Source organism: Carcharodon carcharias, chromosome 9, assembly GCF_017639515.1.
Source record: "Carcharodon carcharias isolate sCarCar2 chromosome 9, sCarCar2.pri, whole genome shotgun sequence".
In the NCBI taxonomy this organism is placed as follows: domain Eukaryota; kingdom Metazoa; phylum Chordata; class Chondrichthyes; order Lamniformes; family Lamnidae; genus Carcharodon; species Carcharodon carcharias.
Window position 1 is genome coordinate 96188527 of NC_054475.1, and position 20996 is coordinate 96209522.

Consider the following 20996-nt stretch of genomic DNA (forward strand, 5'->3'; position numbering starts at 1 on the left):
CTTCAATCTGAAAAACAACCATTTAGTACAACGGACTTGAAACGTCAACTCTGTTTCTCTCTCCACAGATGCTGTCAGACCTGCTGAGTTTTTCCAGCTTTATCTGTTTCTGTTTCAGATTTCCAGCATCTGCAGTATTTTGCTTTTAATTTATGACAACTTGCTGTTTGCTGTCCTTAAGCCATTTTTTAAATCTAAGTTGACATTGACCTTTCTATTCCATAAGCCACAATTTTGTTAACCTGCCTTTTGTGGTACTTTGCCAGACACTTTCTTAAAATCCATACAGACAACATTAATTGCATTCCCTTCATCAACTTTATCTACTTGTGTCGTATCACATTAATTAAAATATGCACCACACAACTGTTGAGTGTATCTGGTGTCCAAAATTAACCGATAGAAATAGAGTATCCTATGGCAACTCCAAAAATGTACGCACAACCAAAATATGTTCTGAATATATCCCATTTGGCATAGCAGTATTTCTACAAAACACGATGGAGGTGTCTTCAACGTGAAGGCAGGACTTTATCTCCACGAGGACTGTGTGGTGGTCACTCCTGCCATGGAGTCACAGACTGATGCATCTGTGACAGGTAATTTGGTGAGGGTGAGATCAAGGTTGGTTTTTCCCTCGTATTAGTTCTCTCACTACCTGCTGCAGGCCCAATCTGGAAAATATGGCCTTTAGGATTCTGCTAGCTCGTCAGTAGTGGTGCTACTGAGCCATTGTTGATGATGAACATTGAAGTCCCCACATAGAGTAAATTTTGTGCCATTGCTATCACTCTTGCTTCTTCCAAGTGGTGTTCAACATGGAGGAGTATTGATCATTAGCTGAGGGTGAGCAATACATGGTAATCGGCAGGAGGTTAGCTTGTACATGATGCATAAAACATCATGCGGTTCAAAATCATAAACAATTTTGAGGAGTAGGTAATGAGATATTGTTTCCAGTAGCAGAAGAGTTGATTACTAGATGACACAAATCTAAGTGATTGGCAAAAGAGCCAGAGGCAACAAGAAAAAACATTAATTTTTATAGTGAATTGGGATCTGCACAGCACTGCCTGAAAGGATGCTGGTTACAAATTCAATCTTAAGTTCTAAATGGAACTGGATAAATACTTCAAGGCAAAAAATTTGCAGGGTTAGGGGGAAAAAGCAGGGGCATGGGACTATTTGGATAACTCAACCAAAGGGCTGACAGAGCCTCCTTTGGTGTTACATCATTCTATGACAAGAAGATAGAGGTACAGGAATGTGAAGGGCAAAGTTAGGATGTACTTCTTAACAACATGGATAACTAACAAGTAGAACTGATTGTCACCAAATAACTCAGTAAAGTTAGAAACTGTGATGAAAACAATAGGGGTCAGTATTCTGGAGTAATTAAATAAAAAGGGATGAAGGGTCTTCTTTGTCTGAACCTATCTTGTGATCTACCTCTAGAAAGCTTGATGACTAGCTTTTTATTTATTGCAATTTGCTATAGACATGGGTTTCCCTAACTTTTTGGTTGTTTTGCTTCACAACTACTGAAGCATTTACATTTTGGACAGTGCTGCAGTTTGCCTTTCATTAAACTTCAGCTGTGAACAGATGCTGTTTGGATGTTCTCTACAACAGTAAATACGGATCTGCTTAGTATGAGCCAAGATAGTATTTGGATCTTTTGACTGATCACTTGAAGGTGATGCCATTTTGAGGTAGTAACAACTTACTTTATATCAATTAAACTGCCTTTATCAAACTAAAAATGTACTGATATTTCTTTCAAGGTACCAAAAAAAAAGCCAAGGACAAATGCTAGCTGACTGGTGGTTTTGTAAATACTTTCAGATGATCAGGGCAGTTGGTCAAAACCAGGTCTAAGTAAATATTACCTCTATAGAACAAACTGTTGTAAACCAAAGCATGATGTCTTCACTTTTGAAAATGAAAAGGCTTTAGATTCTGCAACTAATTGGCAAATTCATCCACACTGTCTTATTATATCTCATCAAAACAGTTTTTGCTGATAGCTTTAATTTAATGTCACAAGATGGCAGGCACATGGCTGAAATTCAACATCTTTTATATGTTTAAATAGACATCAGTCAACATCAATATCTAAATAAAAACATCATTCCATCTGTGAAAACAGAATGTTGTAATTTTATTTTATAATAATTGAATAACAAATTGAGAATTTACATTTTCAAGGGTTTTAATAACGCAATCTATTCTTATCAATACTGAAAAATACACTGTTAAGTTTGGGATTTATTTTAAAATTGTATTAATCTTAGAAGTTCACAATTGGTGCCTTTGTGCTGGGTGAATTTCATTTGTTGCTTTGCTTTCCCTGCAACCAAGTGAATTTTGAAATAACTGTTGTAGGACTTTGTTATATACATATTTACAACTTGGGAGACAATGTTAACGTCGTCATGCTCATGCAATATAGACTTACAGATTTATTTGAAATGAACATTTTATCTTAAAACAATATGGAGAATGGACACTCTGCTTTTGAAACAAAATGGTGTTGAGAGGTAAGGCAACTTTTTCTTTTTTGCCAATATATACGGCACTACACAAGGCCCTGGAAGCTAGGCTGCATGTTTGGACAAGACATTAAAATGTAAACAACCTTTTGGGACGTTTCATTGAGATTAAAATGCAACAGATCTTTACTGTTGGAATAATGGCAGTCTTTCTCCAATAATTGCAGAAGCTAGCTCACAGTGGACTTGCAGACCTCTTGGCTGCAGAGTAGAATTCTGAAGAACCCAATTTTATCACAAGGAGATACAAATGGATGAAACTCAAACATCATTATGTGCCAATGCCCAAGGCATCAGAGACCATTTGTGAGAACAATGAAAAAGAGTATTATGGTCACATGACAGAAACCAGATGTATGATGGAATTTAATAAGACACATATTTGGAGCAGCAGGCAGAAAAGAAAGGAGTTCCAGACCAGCAAAGGAACAGGACGCTGCTTACAATCCATTAGGAGACAGAGAATTTGGGCTGGCCTTTACCTTATCCATTTGAGGAACCAAACCAGGTATTTGCCGCAAGGGTTCGACTGTACCACGACTGGAATGAAACCAGAGAAATCTGTGACTACAAGCAGAAAGCCAATGTAAAACTGTCTTCGTAAACCTCCAACTTCTATTTCTTCAGTGGGCCAAAAAGGAAATCACAAAGGCCTGCAAAGTTTGAAGTCTTCATATCGAAAGGAGCAAGTGTGACAACAAATGTTTGGACTTCGAAGACCTAAGTGCATGCTAACGCTTTTATAATCACCTTTTCTTGTGTGTGTGTGTGTCTGGGTGAGTGGGTGCTGTTGCGTATATGTTTCAGGTGTTGTGTAATAAACATTTATCCTTTTTAAAATCCCACGAGAAAGCCTGTCATTCATCTGTTCTTAAGAGTTACAGCACTTGGAGGTTAAAACACATTTGCCTTTGGTCAGTTGAGAGTTGCAAAAAGTGTAACGAATAAGATTTGTTTTAAATATTTGTAAATAGATAAATGTGAAATGACGACCAACATTGTATGGTTAGTTATAGCATGATGGAACTGTTTGCTGACTGGTTTTAAAATGAAAATACATCAGATGCTGTTGTGGACTGGACAAAATGTCATAATGGGTGAAATCTTCTGCTCTCTCTGATGGAGAGATTGGAGGCAGGAAGAGCATTTAAGTAGGTGGGACGGTGGCATACCTAAATTAATATCCACTTAAGGGCCTCATCCTGCCTCTGCTGGTATTACCCAGCTGCAGGCAGGCCTGTTGCCATGTGGCATGCAGAGCAGCAAAACTATGTGGACAGCTTGGCACCACCTGGGGATGGGGGTGGGGTGCATCCGTTGATCAAAGGCACTCAGTGCCATGTCGAGGGACTGGATATTGGAAGGGGGGATGGTGTGCTGAGAGCCATACCCTGCCCTTGTTGTTGCTCCCTGCGCCCCTCTCCCTGCGAAACCCGCCAAGCCCTCCCCACATTACTTAACTGTGGCCCGAGTCCATAATCATAAGACCATAAGACATAGTATGCTCTGCAATTCAATCATGGCTGATAAGTTTCTCAACTCCATTCTCTCACCTTCTCCCTGTAACCTTTGATGCCCTTACCAATCAAGAACCTATCTATCTCGGTCTTAACTACACTCAATGACCTGGCCTCCACAGCCTTCTGTGGCAATGAATTCCACAGATTCATCACTCTCTGGCTAAAGAAGTTTCTCCTCATCACTGTTCTAAAAGGTCTTCCCTTTACTCGGGTCCTAGTCTCTCCTACTATTGGAAACATCTTCCCCACGTCCACTCTATCCAGGCCTTTCAGTATTCTGTAAGTTTCAATCAGATCCCCCCTCATCCTTCTAATCTCCATCGAGTATGGACCCAGAGTCCTCAAACATTCCTCGTATGTTAAGCCTTTCATTCCTGGGATCATTCTCGTGAACCTCCTCTGGACCCTCTCCAGGACCAGCACATCCTGAGATACGGGGCCCAAAATTGTTCACAACATTCTAAATGTGGTCTGACAAGAGCCTTATAAAGCCTCAGCAGCACATCCCTGCTTTTATATTCTAGTCCTCTCGAAATAAATGCCAACATTGCATTTGCCTTCCTAACTACCGACTCAACCTGCAAGTTAACCTTAAGAGAATCCTGGACTAGGACTCCCAAGTAAGTCCCTTTGCACTCCAGATTTCTGAATTCTCTCCCCATTTAGAAAATAGTCTATGCCTCTATTCTTCCTACCAAAGTGCATGACCTCACACTTCCCCACATTCTATTCCATCTGCCACTTCTTTGCCATTCTCCTAACCTGTCTAGATCAGCAGCCACAGCCTCCCCATTGACACTGCTGAGCATAAGAGCTGCCAGCCTCTGATTAGCTGCAGCTCTTGGTGGATGAGACATCCACCCCTGGGGTCTTGATTCCAGGAAAGGCTGGATTCGCTACTGCCTGATTGGGCTGAGGCTTGACAGGCCTTCCCGAAAAGAGACAGCGTGGGTCTCATGCCTGCTCTGGAGCAGGCAGGTGAGACTCCCGATTCCTCAACAAGATTCAACAAGAAGTCTGTGTTTAAATCCAGTAATTTAGTTCTTCTCACTATGTTTTCATTTTAATGTATTATTTATGTTGCTAAATTATTGGATAACAAAAAAAATAGTGATAGAAATATAAGTAGGATAAGCATCTACAGCAATGTTTGCAGTTTGTGGGAACTGAGGTGTTAGGTCTTTCTTGCAGGTCATCTTTTAACAATATTGGGGAGTATTGCTTGTATTTTTTCATGGATTTTTAAAAATTAATAAAAGCTGTAATAACGACTGAATGCTGCTTTACGCCCGACATGCTGAAACGGACGCATTGATCAGTGCAGATATCACACGTCTGAATCCGAGCTGGAGAATGACGGATTTTGGGCCTTGTAGTTCCTCAGGTTCTTCTCGCCTCTTGACATCCCGAACAAAGTGTCGGCCAGCGGACTACAACACCCAAAATGCGTTTCGTTCACTCTGACATGCTCGTTGCGTTCCCGCCACCCGTGCGTGTGGTGCTTTCTCGGAGCGTTGTGTTTGGCAATAACATCCGCACGGAGGCACCAGTCAACCTTCAGTGTAATTCTGTTCTATACCTTACACCATTAACAGGCCGGTTTCTGTGCTGCTGCTGCTCACCGAGCGAAGTAAGTGTCAAGGAATCGTTTATCACCGCCGCAGACCGTCGTGTGCTGTCAGATCCGTTGGCAGCTATCGGCTCCAGCGCTCTGCCTCGTGTGGCGCCCTCGCGCGCTGTTTGGGCGGGGCCTGCGTACAGCGACCCTGATTGGCCGAGGCACACGGTTTGTTGAGGCAGCCTCGGGCGCACAGAACCATTTAAACAGGCGTTTGGTCTCTCGCTGCTGGAGCCGAGCGGAGCGTGTAATGGCGGTAATCGTGGGGAGCAACAGATACTAGCCGCTCATATGTGCACTCCGGAGATTGGCTACTTCAGCGCTGATAAAGGAAGGTTTGAAGTCATTGCCGCCTTTTAAAACGATAGGGGGCGTCTAATGTTCATATATCTTTATGGAGGTAAGAAACCGAAAGAATCTACAGCATGTCACTTCAATGGGATGGACTGAATGGCTTCTGTACTCTGTGATTCTGCCCGATTAAGGACCCAGTGATTGGGTAAAAAACACTTCATTGATCCATTCAGCAACCAAATACATCATGGTTCTCTGGATAGTTTTAGTTTTAGTGGAGGTGGTTAACATTGTTGTAGCAAATAGACGGGAAACTTAGAGACAGCACAAGATGCTTTTGCTAGAATTAGCAAAATGTGCAGGGGCTGTGGTCCAAAGGCTACTTGGCTTGGCATGCTTGACCGTAGAACCAGTTGATGTACCTAAGGTCACAGGGCAACATAATGTAAAGATTCTAACAAAACAAATTTTTAAAAAAAATAGCTTGATTTAATTGCTGTCTGAAATTACAATTTTACAAAACCAAAAGGAAGAAAAAAGAAATTGTCTTTATACAGCATCTTGCACATCTTTAGGAACTTCCAAAGCGCATCCCAGCCAATGGATTACCTTTAAAAGTAAGAGACTTGCATTTATGCAATGCCTTTTGTAACCTCCAGTCATCCCAAGGCATTTCAGTCAATGGAGTACTTTTTGAAGCGTAGTTGCTGCTGTAATTAAGGGAAGACAGTAGCCAATTTGAAAAGAGAGCAAGTTCTCGCAAACTACAATCTGTTAACAACCAGGTACTTCAAAGTATAATCAGTTTTTTGCAGTCTTAATATATTTACATAATTTTGAAAATTGTGGCAAAGTTGATAAAGTATACTTTTTTAAAATAAAATAAGTGTGAAAATAATATTCATGGGGACAATTGGTTAAAAAATTACTGTGCAACTTGTGATGGCAATATAGAAAGAACTTGCTGCTATTTAGCATCTTTGATAACCTCTAGTTGTTCCAAAGCATTTCCCAGTAATTTAGGACTGGATTTTCCTGTGGGTTTCAGGTCCCAGTAACAGGACCAAATAAAAGCCCTGAGCCCACACTTGCAAGCAGCGAGACTGGTGGTGCAATCTTCCAGAATTGGCCTCCCAAATTCCTGCCTTCGTACTCGCTTCCCTGTTAAGGAAGGTGAACAAGCACCTAATGCTGCAGGCCCAATCAGAAAGCAGCTCTGAAGCCATGGCAGCCCCACTAGGAGAGGTGGGTGCTGCTGAGGTGGGTCTAACAACATAAAGGTATGATGGCAAGAGGTCACTCTGCCACTGACAAAAATTGCCCATATTGGAGCCTTAACCAAAGTAATTGGTTACTGCCTTCTTGGAGGTGGCAACTGATTCTATTCCCAGGCTCCCCAGGAAAGTTCCCCAGTGGTTACAATGCATTGGGTAGCTGCCCCAATGCAGTCCCATGTATTTTCCCGACACCCATCCCCAAGCCTTCCATCACAGGGCTGAGAGAATTCAGCCTGTGATCTCTGTTGTAATTTTTTAAAAAACTGGGCAGCCAATTTGCAGACAGCAAGGTCCTACAAACGGCAATGAAATAAATGATTAGATAATTATTTTCAGTGATTCTGGTTAAGTATTAATCAGGACAATACTCCTATATTTCTAATAGTGGGATTTTTATGTCCATCTGGAGAGCAAGAGAGAATTACATGCATACATATGAATTAGGAGCAGGAGTAGGCCACTTGGCCCTTCGAGCCTGCTCTGCCATTCAATAAGATCATGGCTGATCCGATTGTAACCTTAACTCCACATTCCTGCCTGCCCCAAATAACCTTTCACCCCCTTGCTTATCAAGAATCTATCAAGTTCAATTTCTCACCTGAAAGGCAACATATCTGACAATGCAGTTCTCCCTCAGTACCCCACAAGATTTTGTGCTTAATTCCTCGAGTAGGACTCGAGCTCGTGATCTGATTTGGAGTTGTCTTGGCCTGAATCAATCTGTTTCACCACCTCCTATGTTAAAGGTGTGCTTTGCAGACAATGAAGCAGTTTTGAAACTTAGTCATTGTTGTAATGTAAGCTATCTCTGAGTTAAGGTTTGTGTTATGATCCTAACTGATATAATACTGGACAAGTCAGACCCCAGAGTGAAATGTGGCTTGATAAATCCTGATGTTTTTTTAGAAACCGGGGAGGAAAGCTATTAAACAAATTCATAGGAGTCTGCTGATGAACTTTTAACGCACACAATAAAATATATATTAAACAAGAAAAGTGAATAATATTACTCCAGACAAAAAGGTTGGAAAAATCTCAATACAAACACAAGATGACTCAAAATCACACTATTTCTTTACTCTAGCAAATCTTTACAGACACAAACCAGTGAAGAGTTACCACTAGCTTGACACATTGGTGTCTCACTTGGGACTCGCACAGTAGTTTGCTTCTGGTGAATTCTGGAGCATTCACTTGATGCTTTTCACCCAGCTCGTATCTCTTCCTGAGACACCCAAAAACTACACTCCAAACTCACTGTTTCTTCAGCTGCAGAGCAAACAAATGAGTGCTCTATACTCAGTCCTCCAATAGCACCTCTGCTAAACTGATCACTTTACTGAGTTCTATGATTGATTATTCAGTTAACTACTGTCCCAACAACCTTGTAGTTTTACTTCTTGAAGAGCTTAAAATTCCTGTCTCTCCTACACACACTAAACTGTCTGCCTCTCAATTCCTGTCTCTTGTGTCTGTGTCACTGGACCACTGTTGCTAGGCAACAGTAAAGTATTTTTTCTACTTTGTATTTTTCACGTGAATTGTGTGGTTCATTTTCAGTGTTCCGATTGTTTTTGAACAGGGATTGAGTGTTTTTCACCCAAATTCCAGAGTCATTCAGTGAAAGACACTGGACAACAAATAATTATTTCAACGTTAACTTGCTTTCTGACATTGCTACAAAATTTGGGAAAGTTTAGTTAATTTTGATGATAGGAGACACCCCCTTGTGGCGGTGTGGGACAATATATCCGTTGGTTTTGGTGCTGAGACTTACAGAACAGGAAGGTCTTCTGTTTGATAAAAGCAAAAAACTGCGGATGCTGGAAATTCAAAACAAAAATAGCTGGAAAAACTCAGTAGGTCTGACAGCATCTGTGGAGAGGAACACAATTAACGTTTCGAGTTACAGAACTAAGGAAAAATAGAAAAAAGGTGAACTATAATCTGGTTTAAGGGGGGGTGGGACAAGTAGATCTGGATAGAGGGCCAGTGATAGGTGGAGATAACCAAAAGATATGTAAACAAGGCAAAAGAGAGAGACGGAAATCTTGTCGGAGAGAAGAGCAATACTTCTTCAAGGTAGGCATTCCTTGAAGAGGAGTGGCAGTCAATTAAACACTAAGATAAAAACAAAAATCTGCGGATGCTGGAAATCCAAAACAAAAATAAAAATACCTGGAAAAACTCAGCAGGTCTGACAGCATCTGCGGAGAGGAACACAGTTAACATTTTGAGTCCACATGACTCTTGAACAGAACTAAGGAAAAATAGAAAAGAGGTGAAATATAAGCTGGTTTAAGGGGGATGGGACAAGTAGAGCTGGATAGAGGGCCAGTGATAGGTGGAGATAACCAAAAGATTTGTGAACAAGGCAAAAAAGAGACAGAAATCCTGTCGGATTCCCTGGTCTGGACTGATTTAACTCCTCTCATCCAGAACAGCACCAGGGATCTACAGTTGCTCATGATGTTACTGTTTTGCCAGGGTAGTGGAGGTAGTGATGGAAATCAGCCAGGGTTCATGCTCCTAATTAGTGAAAAGCATAAAAAATAATAGTAAACTAAATTGAAATAAAACAATATTGGCACTTTGGTAGTAAGAGAATAATCAAGATAGTGATGATGAGAGATGAGGATGCAAGCTTGAAGGCAGAAAGAATAGAAGAGATCATATACCTTAGTTTTCACAGCAAAGCTGGTTAATTGATTTGGAGAACTTGTAGAGCTCGATTGTTACAGTTACTGAAATGTACTATTGAAATAAATTACTCAAGCTTATTCACTAATAGTTTACATCCAAGGGCCCTGAGACATGTCAGGGATGAAATAGCAGCTGAATAGACCAAGCATATAAATGCAGTGAAAACGATGCATGGTCAATTCACTGGGATGTTCTCAGGCTTGAGGGTTACAGTTATAAAGGTGGACTTAAATTGGCTTTTTTTAAACTTGAATTGTGAAGGACTAACTGGTTACCCAGTGGATTATGAAGGGTCACGATTATGGGAATTTCCTTTGATAATTGGGACAGAAATGAAAGGGCACAAATTAAGATTGTCACTAAATTTAATAAAGGTAAGGGTAGAAATAAATTATTTACATTGGGTGGCTAGAATGTGTATTTCTCTGTCTTAGGAAGCAGAGTTCACAAATTCTTTGAAAAAGACCAATATTAAGGGATGTGGTGATTGAGCAGGATAGTGGGATTAAATTAGTTGTTTTTTGTGGGGGAAAGACATCAGCACAGGCTTGATAAAGTGAAAGGTTTGTTCATGTGTGTGTTATGGTTCTGCTCACTTGGGTTGCTATCGTATGATTCGAAAGTTTAAAAGACTGGACTATGATATTGAGTCAAACAGTCAAGGTGGCACCAGTATTGGGCAGGATCTTCTGGTCAGCAAGGTGGGGGGGGAACTCCTGATGTCACCCCACATCATTTCCATTTTCAGGTCGGCGGGGGCACAGCTGAGGCCATTGAAAAACTAATTAAGATAATTAATGAACCTACCCGTCCAACCTTAAGGTTGGTGGGCAGGCTGGGAGCCCTGGCGGGCTTTGGAAAAAGCATAACACTTCATCCACGGGCGGGATGAGGTTTCATGAGGGTATTTAAATTGTTATCGAATCTTTCAATAAAAATTATGGACATGTCTCAACTCATGTGACAGTGTCACATGAGGGGACATGTCAGGGAATTTTTTTTAATCATTCCCATTAAAAATTTTAATTCTGAGCCGATCTCCCTGAGGCAGCACTTAGCCTCAGGGAGATCTGTGCAATCTTTCGCATGCGCGTGCGCGAAAGAGTGCACTCCTGGCTGAGGGAATTTCTCCCCTCCCCCACCTGCACAGGGAGCACATAGCACTTCCTGGCAGACGTCACCCACGTAAAATGGCAGCATGCCCCCAATTGGGGGCCCCGATCAGAGGTGCCCCCCCAATCACATTTTTCACCAGGTGTTTGCTGAGTTGGCATACTTGACCTCTGTCTACTAGAACTAGGGTGAGACTTCCCCATTGTTGTTCGTAAAACAATGGCCATGAGTAATTACAAGATTAGGCTTGACTGTGATAGCTCCCACGACTGAATAGCATACCAACACCATTGTTAAAACTTACTTATGAAGAATCTGAGTAATGTACTAGAGAGTTGGAGGTGCCTGTGGAACTGCATAGGAACTTAAGTCGGTATTTTTAACATGCGGGGAGGAAAATTTAACTGCATTATGGTTTATTATGGTGTTAAACAGACTACAGTGAAGCATTTTCTCTGGGTGTAATATAAAGTGTTGTCACAAGATACTTTTAATTATTGATGCTAATGTGTGATGGAAAATAATAAGTGAGCTTTTATGTAATTATTAAAATCTGAATTGTTACCAATAATTGCTGTCCCTCATACTTCACTAGTGATGGACCTGCTTCACATCAGCCTTAAATGGCTCAAAAATCCATTTTCAGACTGTGCTTAAATCTTGAAAGGCAACATGGAGGATATAGTGAAAAAAATAATTATTCACCATTATGGGTTACTAAAATCTCAACACTGTATTTGAGAACAAGAGCGATAGCTGAAATGCAGTTAGCTAAAAGCTTTACTTATTGGACCCTAGTTGCTAATGTACATTCTGAGGGGGAAATTACCTTGATTTTAGAACAGTTTTTAAAATAGAGAAATAACATTTAAGGTGCTAAACCCTCACAGTATGAAATTGAAGGGTATGGACATGTTCAGATTTTCGATATGAAAAATATAGAAAAAAAATCTCAGCATGGTTGCACTGTAATGAACGATGTAGAAATTATTTAATCTGCTAAGCAAGGTGCAAAATCATAAATTGTTTCTCTCTAATTCCTGAAGGTTTCCCAAGAGAAAACTATTAGGGAGTTATTTCCTCCGTGTATTAGAGCTGACACATTTTTGCTAATTATTACCTATAGTAGTTTTGTTTAGAGTGGTGCCACCTTTTACCGATGCTCCCAAAATTGTCTTTTGGAGTAAATATTTGTAACTCACAGACTCAGCTATAACCAAGCACAGTATTTGCCAGTTTGGGAATATTTGCATCTGTTTCTACTTTTCCATGAGTGCAGTGCAAGTAGTAACAAGTTTACAAATATGTGTGTGTGTATATATACACACACAAGCTTCTAAAACACTCCAACATGATGGGCACTACTTGATTCCATTGAAATTAAAAACTGAAAATGCACAGGAGATTAGTCAGCAAAGAGAAAGAGTATTGTCATTTTGGGTTAATATTCTGGCAGAACTGAAGAATGTTCTTTATCTTGAATGTTAACCTGTGCCAAGAACATTTTTTGTTCTCAAGTTTCCCTGTGTTTCAGTTTTTCCTTGTAAGCACTTGTATGAAGGTTTCAGATTTTTCACTTCCAATACATATTGTGTAGGGAGCCTTTTAGCTTTAGTTGCTAGGTGGCTAACATGTGGTTAAGAATAATGGCAACAGCATGGGTTCGATTCCAGTTCTGGTGGATGTAGACATGGGACCTGCCTCCTTGTGGGAGTGGAAGGCAATGGTAAGCCACCACTGATAAAAACTGCCAAGAAAACAGCTCAGGATGAAGCATAAGCAGACAATAAGCAAAGGATCTGCCTTTGGGCAGAGTATACATGACATGACATATTGTGAATGAAGGTTTCAGATTTTTCGCTTCTAATACATATCAAGTATTCACATACTTTATACTGTTTTCTGCTCATTGGATGGTTAGGAATGTGATAGATCACTCAAAAGCAATATGGCAGGTGTGTTCTGATTGCCTTTGTGTTTGTGGAAGACCTGTAGAAATATAGGGGAGAATTTTCTCCCCGTCGGGCAGTCTGGTCAGGACCGGGGGTAGAGCCAATCGCTGCCTGTGATCGGCTGCATGCTGCCATTTTATGTGGGTTGGCCAATTAAGGCCTGCCCAGCGTGATGCGCACCCAAAAGTGCTCAGTACTACCTGTGCGGGCTGGAGGAAGAGGGAGAGTCGAGGCCTGCGCTCTTTCATGCATGCGCGAGAAAGAGCCCAGAAATCTCCCTGAGGCATGAAGCTGCTTCAGGGAGGTCAAGTTCAGTCATAAAGATGGGAAAATTTTAAAAATAAAATTATTCAGACATGTCCCCTCATGTGACATTGTCACATGAGCTGGGACATGTTTATGAATGTTCATAAAACATTTTATTAAATTAATAAACCCTTGATGAAATCTCATCCCACCCGTTGATGAGGTTCCATGAAAAATGCAAAGGCCGCTTGGGATCTTCGCCTGCCCACCAACCTTAAAGTTGGACGTGCAGCCCTGACAAGTACTTTAACTAGTTCACTAATGGCCTTAACAGGCCTTTGACAGTTTGAGTGAGCAGTCGACTCCGGTGCACGCCCGCTAAACTGACGACCAAAATGATGCATGGTGATGTTGGGACACACGTTCAACATCATCATGCGTCATTTTTCGCGTCGGCATGCGGGGGCGGGGGCAGGACCCGCACGCCAAACAGCAGATTCTGCCCATAGAAATCACAGTTAAAGAAAGTTTCCCTTTCAGAATATCAGTCTACAATTATTGGTGATACTACTTTCAAGAGAATATTTTAACTACAACCCAAGAATCTTCTAGTGGTATGATACAAATCGCTCCAGGAATCCAAGTTACTATGGCAATGTGCATTTTTACATGCATGTTGTAGTCTGGTGCTAAGGATATGATGGTAGAGGCTCTGACTTTTTTTTCCATTACTTGTGACTAGGAATCTCTCCTGTTCCTATTGTCTCATATTGGTGTGTGTTAATCAACCTGTTTGACCGCATTATAAACTTGGCCATCAAGTCTTGAGGTGGGACTTGAACCCAGAGCTTCTGGCTCAGAGGCAGGGATGCTACCAACTGCGCAACAAAACCTTTCCTAATCTTTTAGTACTCAATATTATTATGTTTATTGGCACAGTTATACATACAGAAGGTGGATAGAGCCTGATAGGCAATGCCTATTATGTATGTATCGCTGCAGAGCATCTTTTCAAAAGTTTGGTAAAGGAAGTTGAGTTAACACTTTTAACCTCAGTTGTGCTCAGTTATGTTAATAAATGTGTTGCCTTTTTGTTTGTGTGGCTAATTTTCCTCTTATATTCATACAATAGTTTTGCCACACAGAGCAATCTAGAATATATTTGAAGTTTTATTGGCAGGAGATGTAATGTAAATCCTATCCTATAATAAACAATTTACCATAATCAGGCTCCATTGTTTGATCTGGGCTATGTTAATTTAACATAGCAAGAGTCTTTAAAAGACAGGTTTCAATTCATAAACAATACAAAATAATAACAAAAACAGTTTCACCAAGCCATTCATAAGAGATGTGTGTTTAAAACAATTGAACTGAAACATACGTGTTCCCTAGTTCTAAGTTCTGTAACGATATTGTAACTCAAACCACTTAGATAGCTAAATAAATATTTAACAACAGTGGTTTGTTTTAAAGTAAGGCTTGAAACATCCATGGGGAAAATGAATAGAGGGTTATGGGAGCAGGGTAGGAAGAGCTAATTAGAGTGGGAGGAGGTTTGTGTGTCCAATCAGAAAACAGACCTGACCTCGGAATTCCAGTTAATAGGGAATTCTGATTGGTAGAGTGCTGGATAACAGAAATTTTACTGTATTTCCAATACATAAATTATACTTTTGTTATATTTGAACCCGTAGCTGCATGTAAAAATTACACGCCTTTAATGCGCACTCTAACGAACTCCCTTTCCTTGATGTGCTAGTTAGTGTAGAACCCACTCAGGATTTCTTGAGAATTTGACACCCTTGCATATGTTCTGATGAGTGCAAGGCGATAAGGTTGACAGCACGTCTCTTTTCTCAGCAATACTGAAGTTCTGTACTACCAAACGAATTGACCAGGTGAATTCAGTGTAAAGCGTCTTGCTCATTACTGTGGAAAAGGTGTTCCCCCTCAGTCTTCAGATCATGCTTTCCCCTCATGCAAATGGTTGACTTCAAAGTATTAGTTATGAGGAAGATTGGGTTCAGTAATCTTGACAAATAAATAAAGGAAAATCTCTGTGAGAACTGAAGCTTACCTGCCAAGCTAGAAAACCAGCAGAAATTCACAGGGAAGAATTTTCTGGTCAGCGAGCAGGGGCAGGGCCTGCTCGCTGACACGTAGTGACGTCGTACGGGCATCCCTACGTCACCGCATGTCATTTAGATTATTAGTTCGGCTGATGTGCAGCCGCTGAACTGTCGAAGGCCTGTTAAGTCCATAAAGAAAGTAATTAAAGTTGTTAAGAATGCTGCCCATCCAACCTTAAGGTTGGCAGGCACACCCAGGTGGCCTTCACATTTTTCATGAAACCTCATCCACAGGCGGGATGAGGTTTCATGAATGTTTATTAATTAAATAAAATTTTTTGAAAAAAATTAATGGACACGTTCCAGCTCTTGTGACAGTTTCACATGAGGGGACATGCCCTTTATTTCTTTTACCTTTATTAAATTTTTCAGAACTTAAACTAATCTCCCTGAGGCACTACTGTGCCTTGGGGAGATTTCTACTCTCTTTCACGCATGCGTGAAAGCGCAGGTCCCAACTCAGCGAGTGCACAGTGCTCCCAGGTGTGCGTCACCTTGGGTGGGCCTTAATTGGCCTGCCCACACGAAATGGCGGCGCGCACCCAATCAGGGGCACCGATCGGCTTTGCGCTTGCTCCTGCCCGCCCCCTCACAATCCCCGTGACGGGGGGAGAATTCAGCCCACAGTCTCAAAAAAGTTGATAACTCAAAAACATATGTAAGCTTATAACATGTGCAGATAAGCATAGACGTTTCATAACTTAAGCCTGCAAATATCATCTTTTTAGTGGAAGAATGTAGCTAGAATTGCAGAATTAGTTCCCTACTAAATTGTGGATGTGTATTGGTAGTCTGAATACTAAATCTGATTGTGTCATTTTCATATTGCACTTTTCTTCCCAGTCAAGTCAGCAACTCTTCTCCTACTGAGTTCATAGTAGCAGTTCTTATTTCCTTCCTTCCTTCCAGTTCAGAGAGACGTTCCTCCCACATTTCCTAATGGCATCATCTTTGCTTGGGAAACTCTGTTTTATACTGTGGATAACTGCACCATCAAGAATTATCAGAGGATGAGGAATCCCTGCTTCCTCAATCTATCTTTCTCCCTCCCTCGTGGCCTCAGGATCAAGTTTATTTTAGAAATGAATATTGGTAACCTGGTAATGGCGACATGGAAATGTACTTCCAGACAGTGTGGTGGAGTCAGGTTCAATCAAGGTATTCAGAAAGGAATTGGATAGTTTCTGAAAAAGAAAAATGCGCAGGGTTACAAGGAGAATGTGGGGTAATGACACTAAGTAAATTGCTCATTCAAACAACCAGACACGATGGCCTGAATGGCCGCCTTCTGTGCTATAATAATTCTGTGATTTAACATTTTTTCTGATCACTCTGCAGTTAGCTTCAATTCTTCAATCCACTTGTAAAACATGAGGCAGAATTTAGCCCTTTTCAGGCGGGTTTGGCGGGGGCAGCCAGGAAGCCGACCACTGCCTGCGATCGAGGCCAGAAGCTGATTTCACGCTGGCGGGCCAATTAAGGCCCACCCAGCATGAAATGCGAGTGGCAGCGCTCAGCGCTGCCTGTGCAGGTGGGACGAGCGTGAACTTCACCCATGCGTGCGAGTGCACGCTTCGGAATCTCCGAGGCACAGAGCTGCCTCAGGGAGATGAAGAGTTGTTTAAAATAGTAAAGAATTGAAAAATGTAATAAAACATGTCCCCTCTTGTAACACTGTCACATGAGCAGGGACATGTTATTAATCAAATTTTAAAGCTTTTATTTTAATTTTATTAGCTTTAGGAAACCTCATCCCGCCCGTGGATAAGGTTCCCTAAAAATTGCAAAGGCCGCTTGGCCTTTTCGCCTGCCTGCCAACCGTAAGGTTGGACGGGCAGTGAAAAATTTCTTTTGATAACGTTAATGGTCTTAACAGGCCTTTTGCTTGTCAGCGGGCGTGCTGCCAACTGAAATATTGCGTGACTGCATGTTGACATCAGGATGCTCGCCTGACATTAACGTGCATCATTTTGCCCTCGGGCAGTACGGACGCGCAGAGCTAAAAATTTTGCCCATGAGTTAGGAGCTAAGCTTATTTGGTACCGTGAGTGGAGTTGAACCATTTGTAACTAAGCTGTTGTAACTAATGCATAATATCAGTACTTTGTGTGAAATTTAAATCACTCTTATTTTGCCTGCCACCGTAGAGGCTGGGTGCAGTTGCTGGATTTTCATGACAAATGTGGATAGATGACATGTACAGAACTGAAAACTGGCTGCTTGCTACTGAGTGGCAACTGGAAAATTGGCTGGATGTAACTGAAATTACAGTGGGTGACCAGGGAACCCTCACAGAAATTCTACCCCAAATTCCTTTATTAAGTTGGTGCATTTTGCACACAATATTTTTCTCTGTTCTCAGTTTTAAAAATGATAAGGAACCTTTAAACAAAATCCTAGAACACCATTTAATAAAAATGGTGTTTGACTTTTTCTCTAGGTAATCATTGACCATGATGTTATCCCTCATTTAATCTTTCATTTCTATTACAATGGAGAACTCCTATGTAAAATATATCTAGGCTCCAGCATGCGAGTTCAAAATGCATGTTTTTGTATTGACTTTTAAAATGCCCTCAAATTTCAATAGCGACATTGTTTTCACACTTTATCTAACATAGTGCACATTGAACCTTCTAGAAAATTGTAAATGTTTGTTATCAGTTACAGACTACAAATATTGCTGGTCTAGTACATTCTATTTTCAGATTTGGACTGGTAGTAAATGTTCTTCTTAAGTCTGGGGGGGGGGCAATGGAAATAATGTGTTCTCTAATATCCTGTTGCTCAGTGTTGTTTCAGAAATTGAGTATCCAAATGGAACATAGGAACACGACTAGACCATTTAGCCTCAAGTCTGTTCTGCCATTCAATGAAATCTTGGATGCTCTATGACTCAACTCCCTATACCTGCCTTTGCCCCATATCCCTTGCTATCTTTGGCTAACAAAAATTAAAGTTAACAATTGATCTAGCATCAATTACTATTTGCAGAAGAGAGTTTCAAGCTTCGATCACTCTTTGCATGGAGAACTGTTCCTGATTTCATACCTGAGACCTCTAGCTCTAATTTTTAGACCATCACCAACATTGCCTGCAACTCCTCAACTAGCAGAAATAGCTTCTCCCAATCTTCCCAAACTGTTCCCCATAATATCTTGAAAATTTCATTCAAGTCACCCCATAACCTACTAAATTCCAGGAAATACAATCCTAGTTTGTTTAATCTCTTATCATAGTTTAACCCTTGGAATCCAGACATCCAGGTAATATATGCTGGCCTGGCCAGCGACGCCCACATCGCATGAACAAATTTTTTTAAAAATCATTCTAGTAATTCTCTGTTGCACTCCCTGCAAGGCTGGTGTATCCTTCCTACAATCTTCATCAGACCAGTACAGTAGTTTAGGTTGTCAGAATTTTGACAGTCAGATCTTGTAAATCTGCCAAAAATGCCTCACTTCAGAACAGTAATACTGCAATATTGTACATCAGGCTTTGGAAGAAGAATGAACAGGTACAGTATCTCAATTCTGGCTGTCCAAACAACAGTTGTCTGAAAACTGGACATTTTAGCATGTGCTGTGCATCAATTTGAATTGAGTAAAGTTTTAAAAAAAACTTATCTGGACAATTCAGCTAGATGCCGCATTGATGTGGTGTCGGACTAGTTACCTCCTTCGCCACTTCCACGCCAGTCAATTCCTACACTCTTAGTGACAGTTGACCCAACCCACCCCTGGCCCGAGCTGCCTGATCAGAAATCCAGCAAGATCTGAAATCCGACATAGCCTTGGTCTCAAGGTTGCCGATTTTGAGACACTGTATCTATATCTTTAGTTGCTAATGGTTATCCTTTGTCATACAGATTGGAGCAGTATAAGAGTGCAACTGCTGTCATCGATCTTCCCCTGTCATGCTTGCCACAGCCTCGCTGTACAACGGCGTTCACGACTGGACAAACTCCGACCGAATCCGGATGTGTGGCATTAAGGAAGATAGGTGAGTGATCCTGCAAAGTAATGAATGGAAAGATTACTATCACGTTGAAATCTGCAAATCTACTGAATTCCAGCACAGAAACATGATGTAAAGGAACAGGAAAAGGCCATTGGATCTGACAAATCCAACCATTTTGCCTGATCTATTCTTTCATCATTTCCATCCTGGGATGGCGGGACTGTCATGTAAGAAGAGATTGAGTCGGTTAGGATTATGTTTGCTGGAGTTCAGAAGAATGAGGGGGGATCTCAAAGAAACCTGTAAAATTCTAACAGGACTAGACAGGGTAGATGCAGGAAGGTGGTGGGGGAGTCCAGAACCAAGGGTTACAGTCTGTAGATACAGGGTAGACCATTTAGGACTGAGTTGAGGAGAAATTTCTTCACCCAGAAATTGGTGAGCCTGTGGAATTTAGTTCCACAGAAAGTAGTTGAGGCCAAAACATTGGATATTTTCAAGAAGGAGTTAAATATAGCTCTTGGGGCGAAAGGGATCAAAGGATATGGGGAGAAAGCGGGAGCAGGCTATTGAGTTAGATGATCAGCTGAAGGGCCGAATGGCCTACTGCTCCTTTTTGCTATGTTTCTATCAATATTTTTTTCCCTCTAGAAACAATGAATTTTAACCTAAAAAAAGTGTGGTTGGTTAAAAGGACTGAAATTGAAAGTTGGCAGGAAACTGGCTGCAACCCCCACTGAATTCCACTTTTAACTGCAGCGCACCAAGTTGCATATGAGAAACCCTCTCAGGATAGACAGGCTGCAGAAACCCGCAATCTGCTGCCCACAAATGTATCACACCGATGACCAATGCCATGTGTGCCAGGACTGAGAAATATGTGCACTTTGCAACCGATGAGGTCGGTCAGAATGAGCAGGCATTGAGTTTTGTAGATCTGGCTGGCTTCCCACAGGGCTAGGAAGTCATTGACTCCATGCATGTGGCAATCAAGGTGACCCAGATTCTTTATCAACTTCAAAGACTTCCACTCCATAAATGTGCAGCTCATATACAATCACAAAAAGTCAATCATGAATGTTTAAGAAAGATTCCCAGGAATTGCCATGCGGCTTTTATACTGCTCCAGTCAACCCTCACTGAGCTCTTTGGACCTCAAAGCAGAGTTAGTGGTTCGCTTCTTTGAGACGGGCTGCCCACTGAACACGTAGCTGTGGGAGCCCATACGATGAGGCCCAGGAGAAATATATTTGAAACCACATGACCAAAAGAATGGTCATTGAACAAGTAGCTGGAATGCTGAAGATGCACTTTAGATGCCTGAACAGATCTGGAGGCCTTCAGTGTACAGCAGCCCAGACAGTGAGAAAGATGATGTGCTGCACTCCACACAACATAGCATAGCAATGAGGATGGAAGCTGCAGGAGGAAGGAGGTGCTGAGTGCACTGCCTTTTTGGAAGAGGACAAAGAATGTGGTGTGGCAAGGGTGCCAGCAGTCGTTATATTACTGTTTGGGATACATATGTACATATATACGAATTAGGAGCAGGAATAGGCCATTTGGCCCCTCAGGCCTGCTCTGCCATTCGATAAAATCACGGCTGATCTGATTGTGGCCTCAACGCCA

At 41.3% G+C, this 20996-nt stretch overlaps 1 protein-coding gene across 9 annotated transcripts in view; it reads left to right on the forward strand.

Moving 5' to 3' along the window:
- The window catches only part of bcorl1 (BCL6 corepressor-like 1), a 301883-nt gene that overhangs the window by 121779 nt on the left and 159108 nt on the right, over positions 1–20996 (forward strand). For all 9 annotated transcript variants that reach the window (XM_041195890.1, XM_041195882.1, XM_041195881.1 and 6 more), the window contains one exon: positions 19276–19409. Coding sequence is in view for 8 of the 9 variants with exons in the window: in XM_041195882.1 (XP_041051816.1) it covers positions 19324–19409 (86 nt within the window). In the remaining variant the exon portion in view is untranslated. The remainder of the gene's footprint in view (positions 1–19275; positions 19410–20996) is intronic.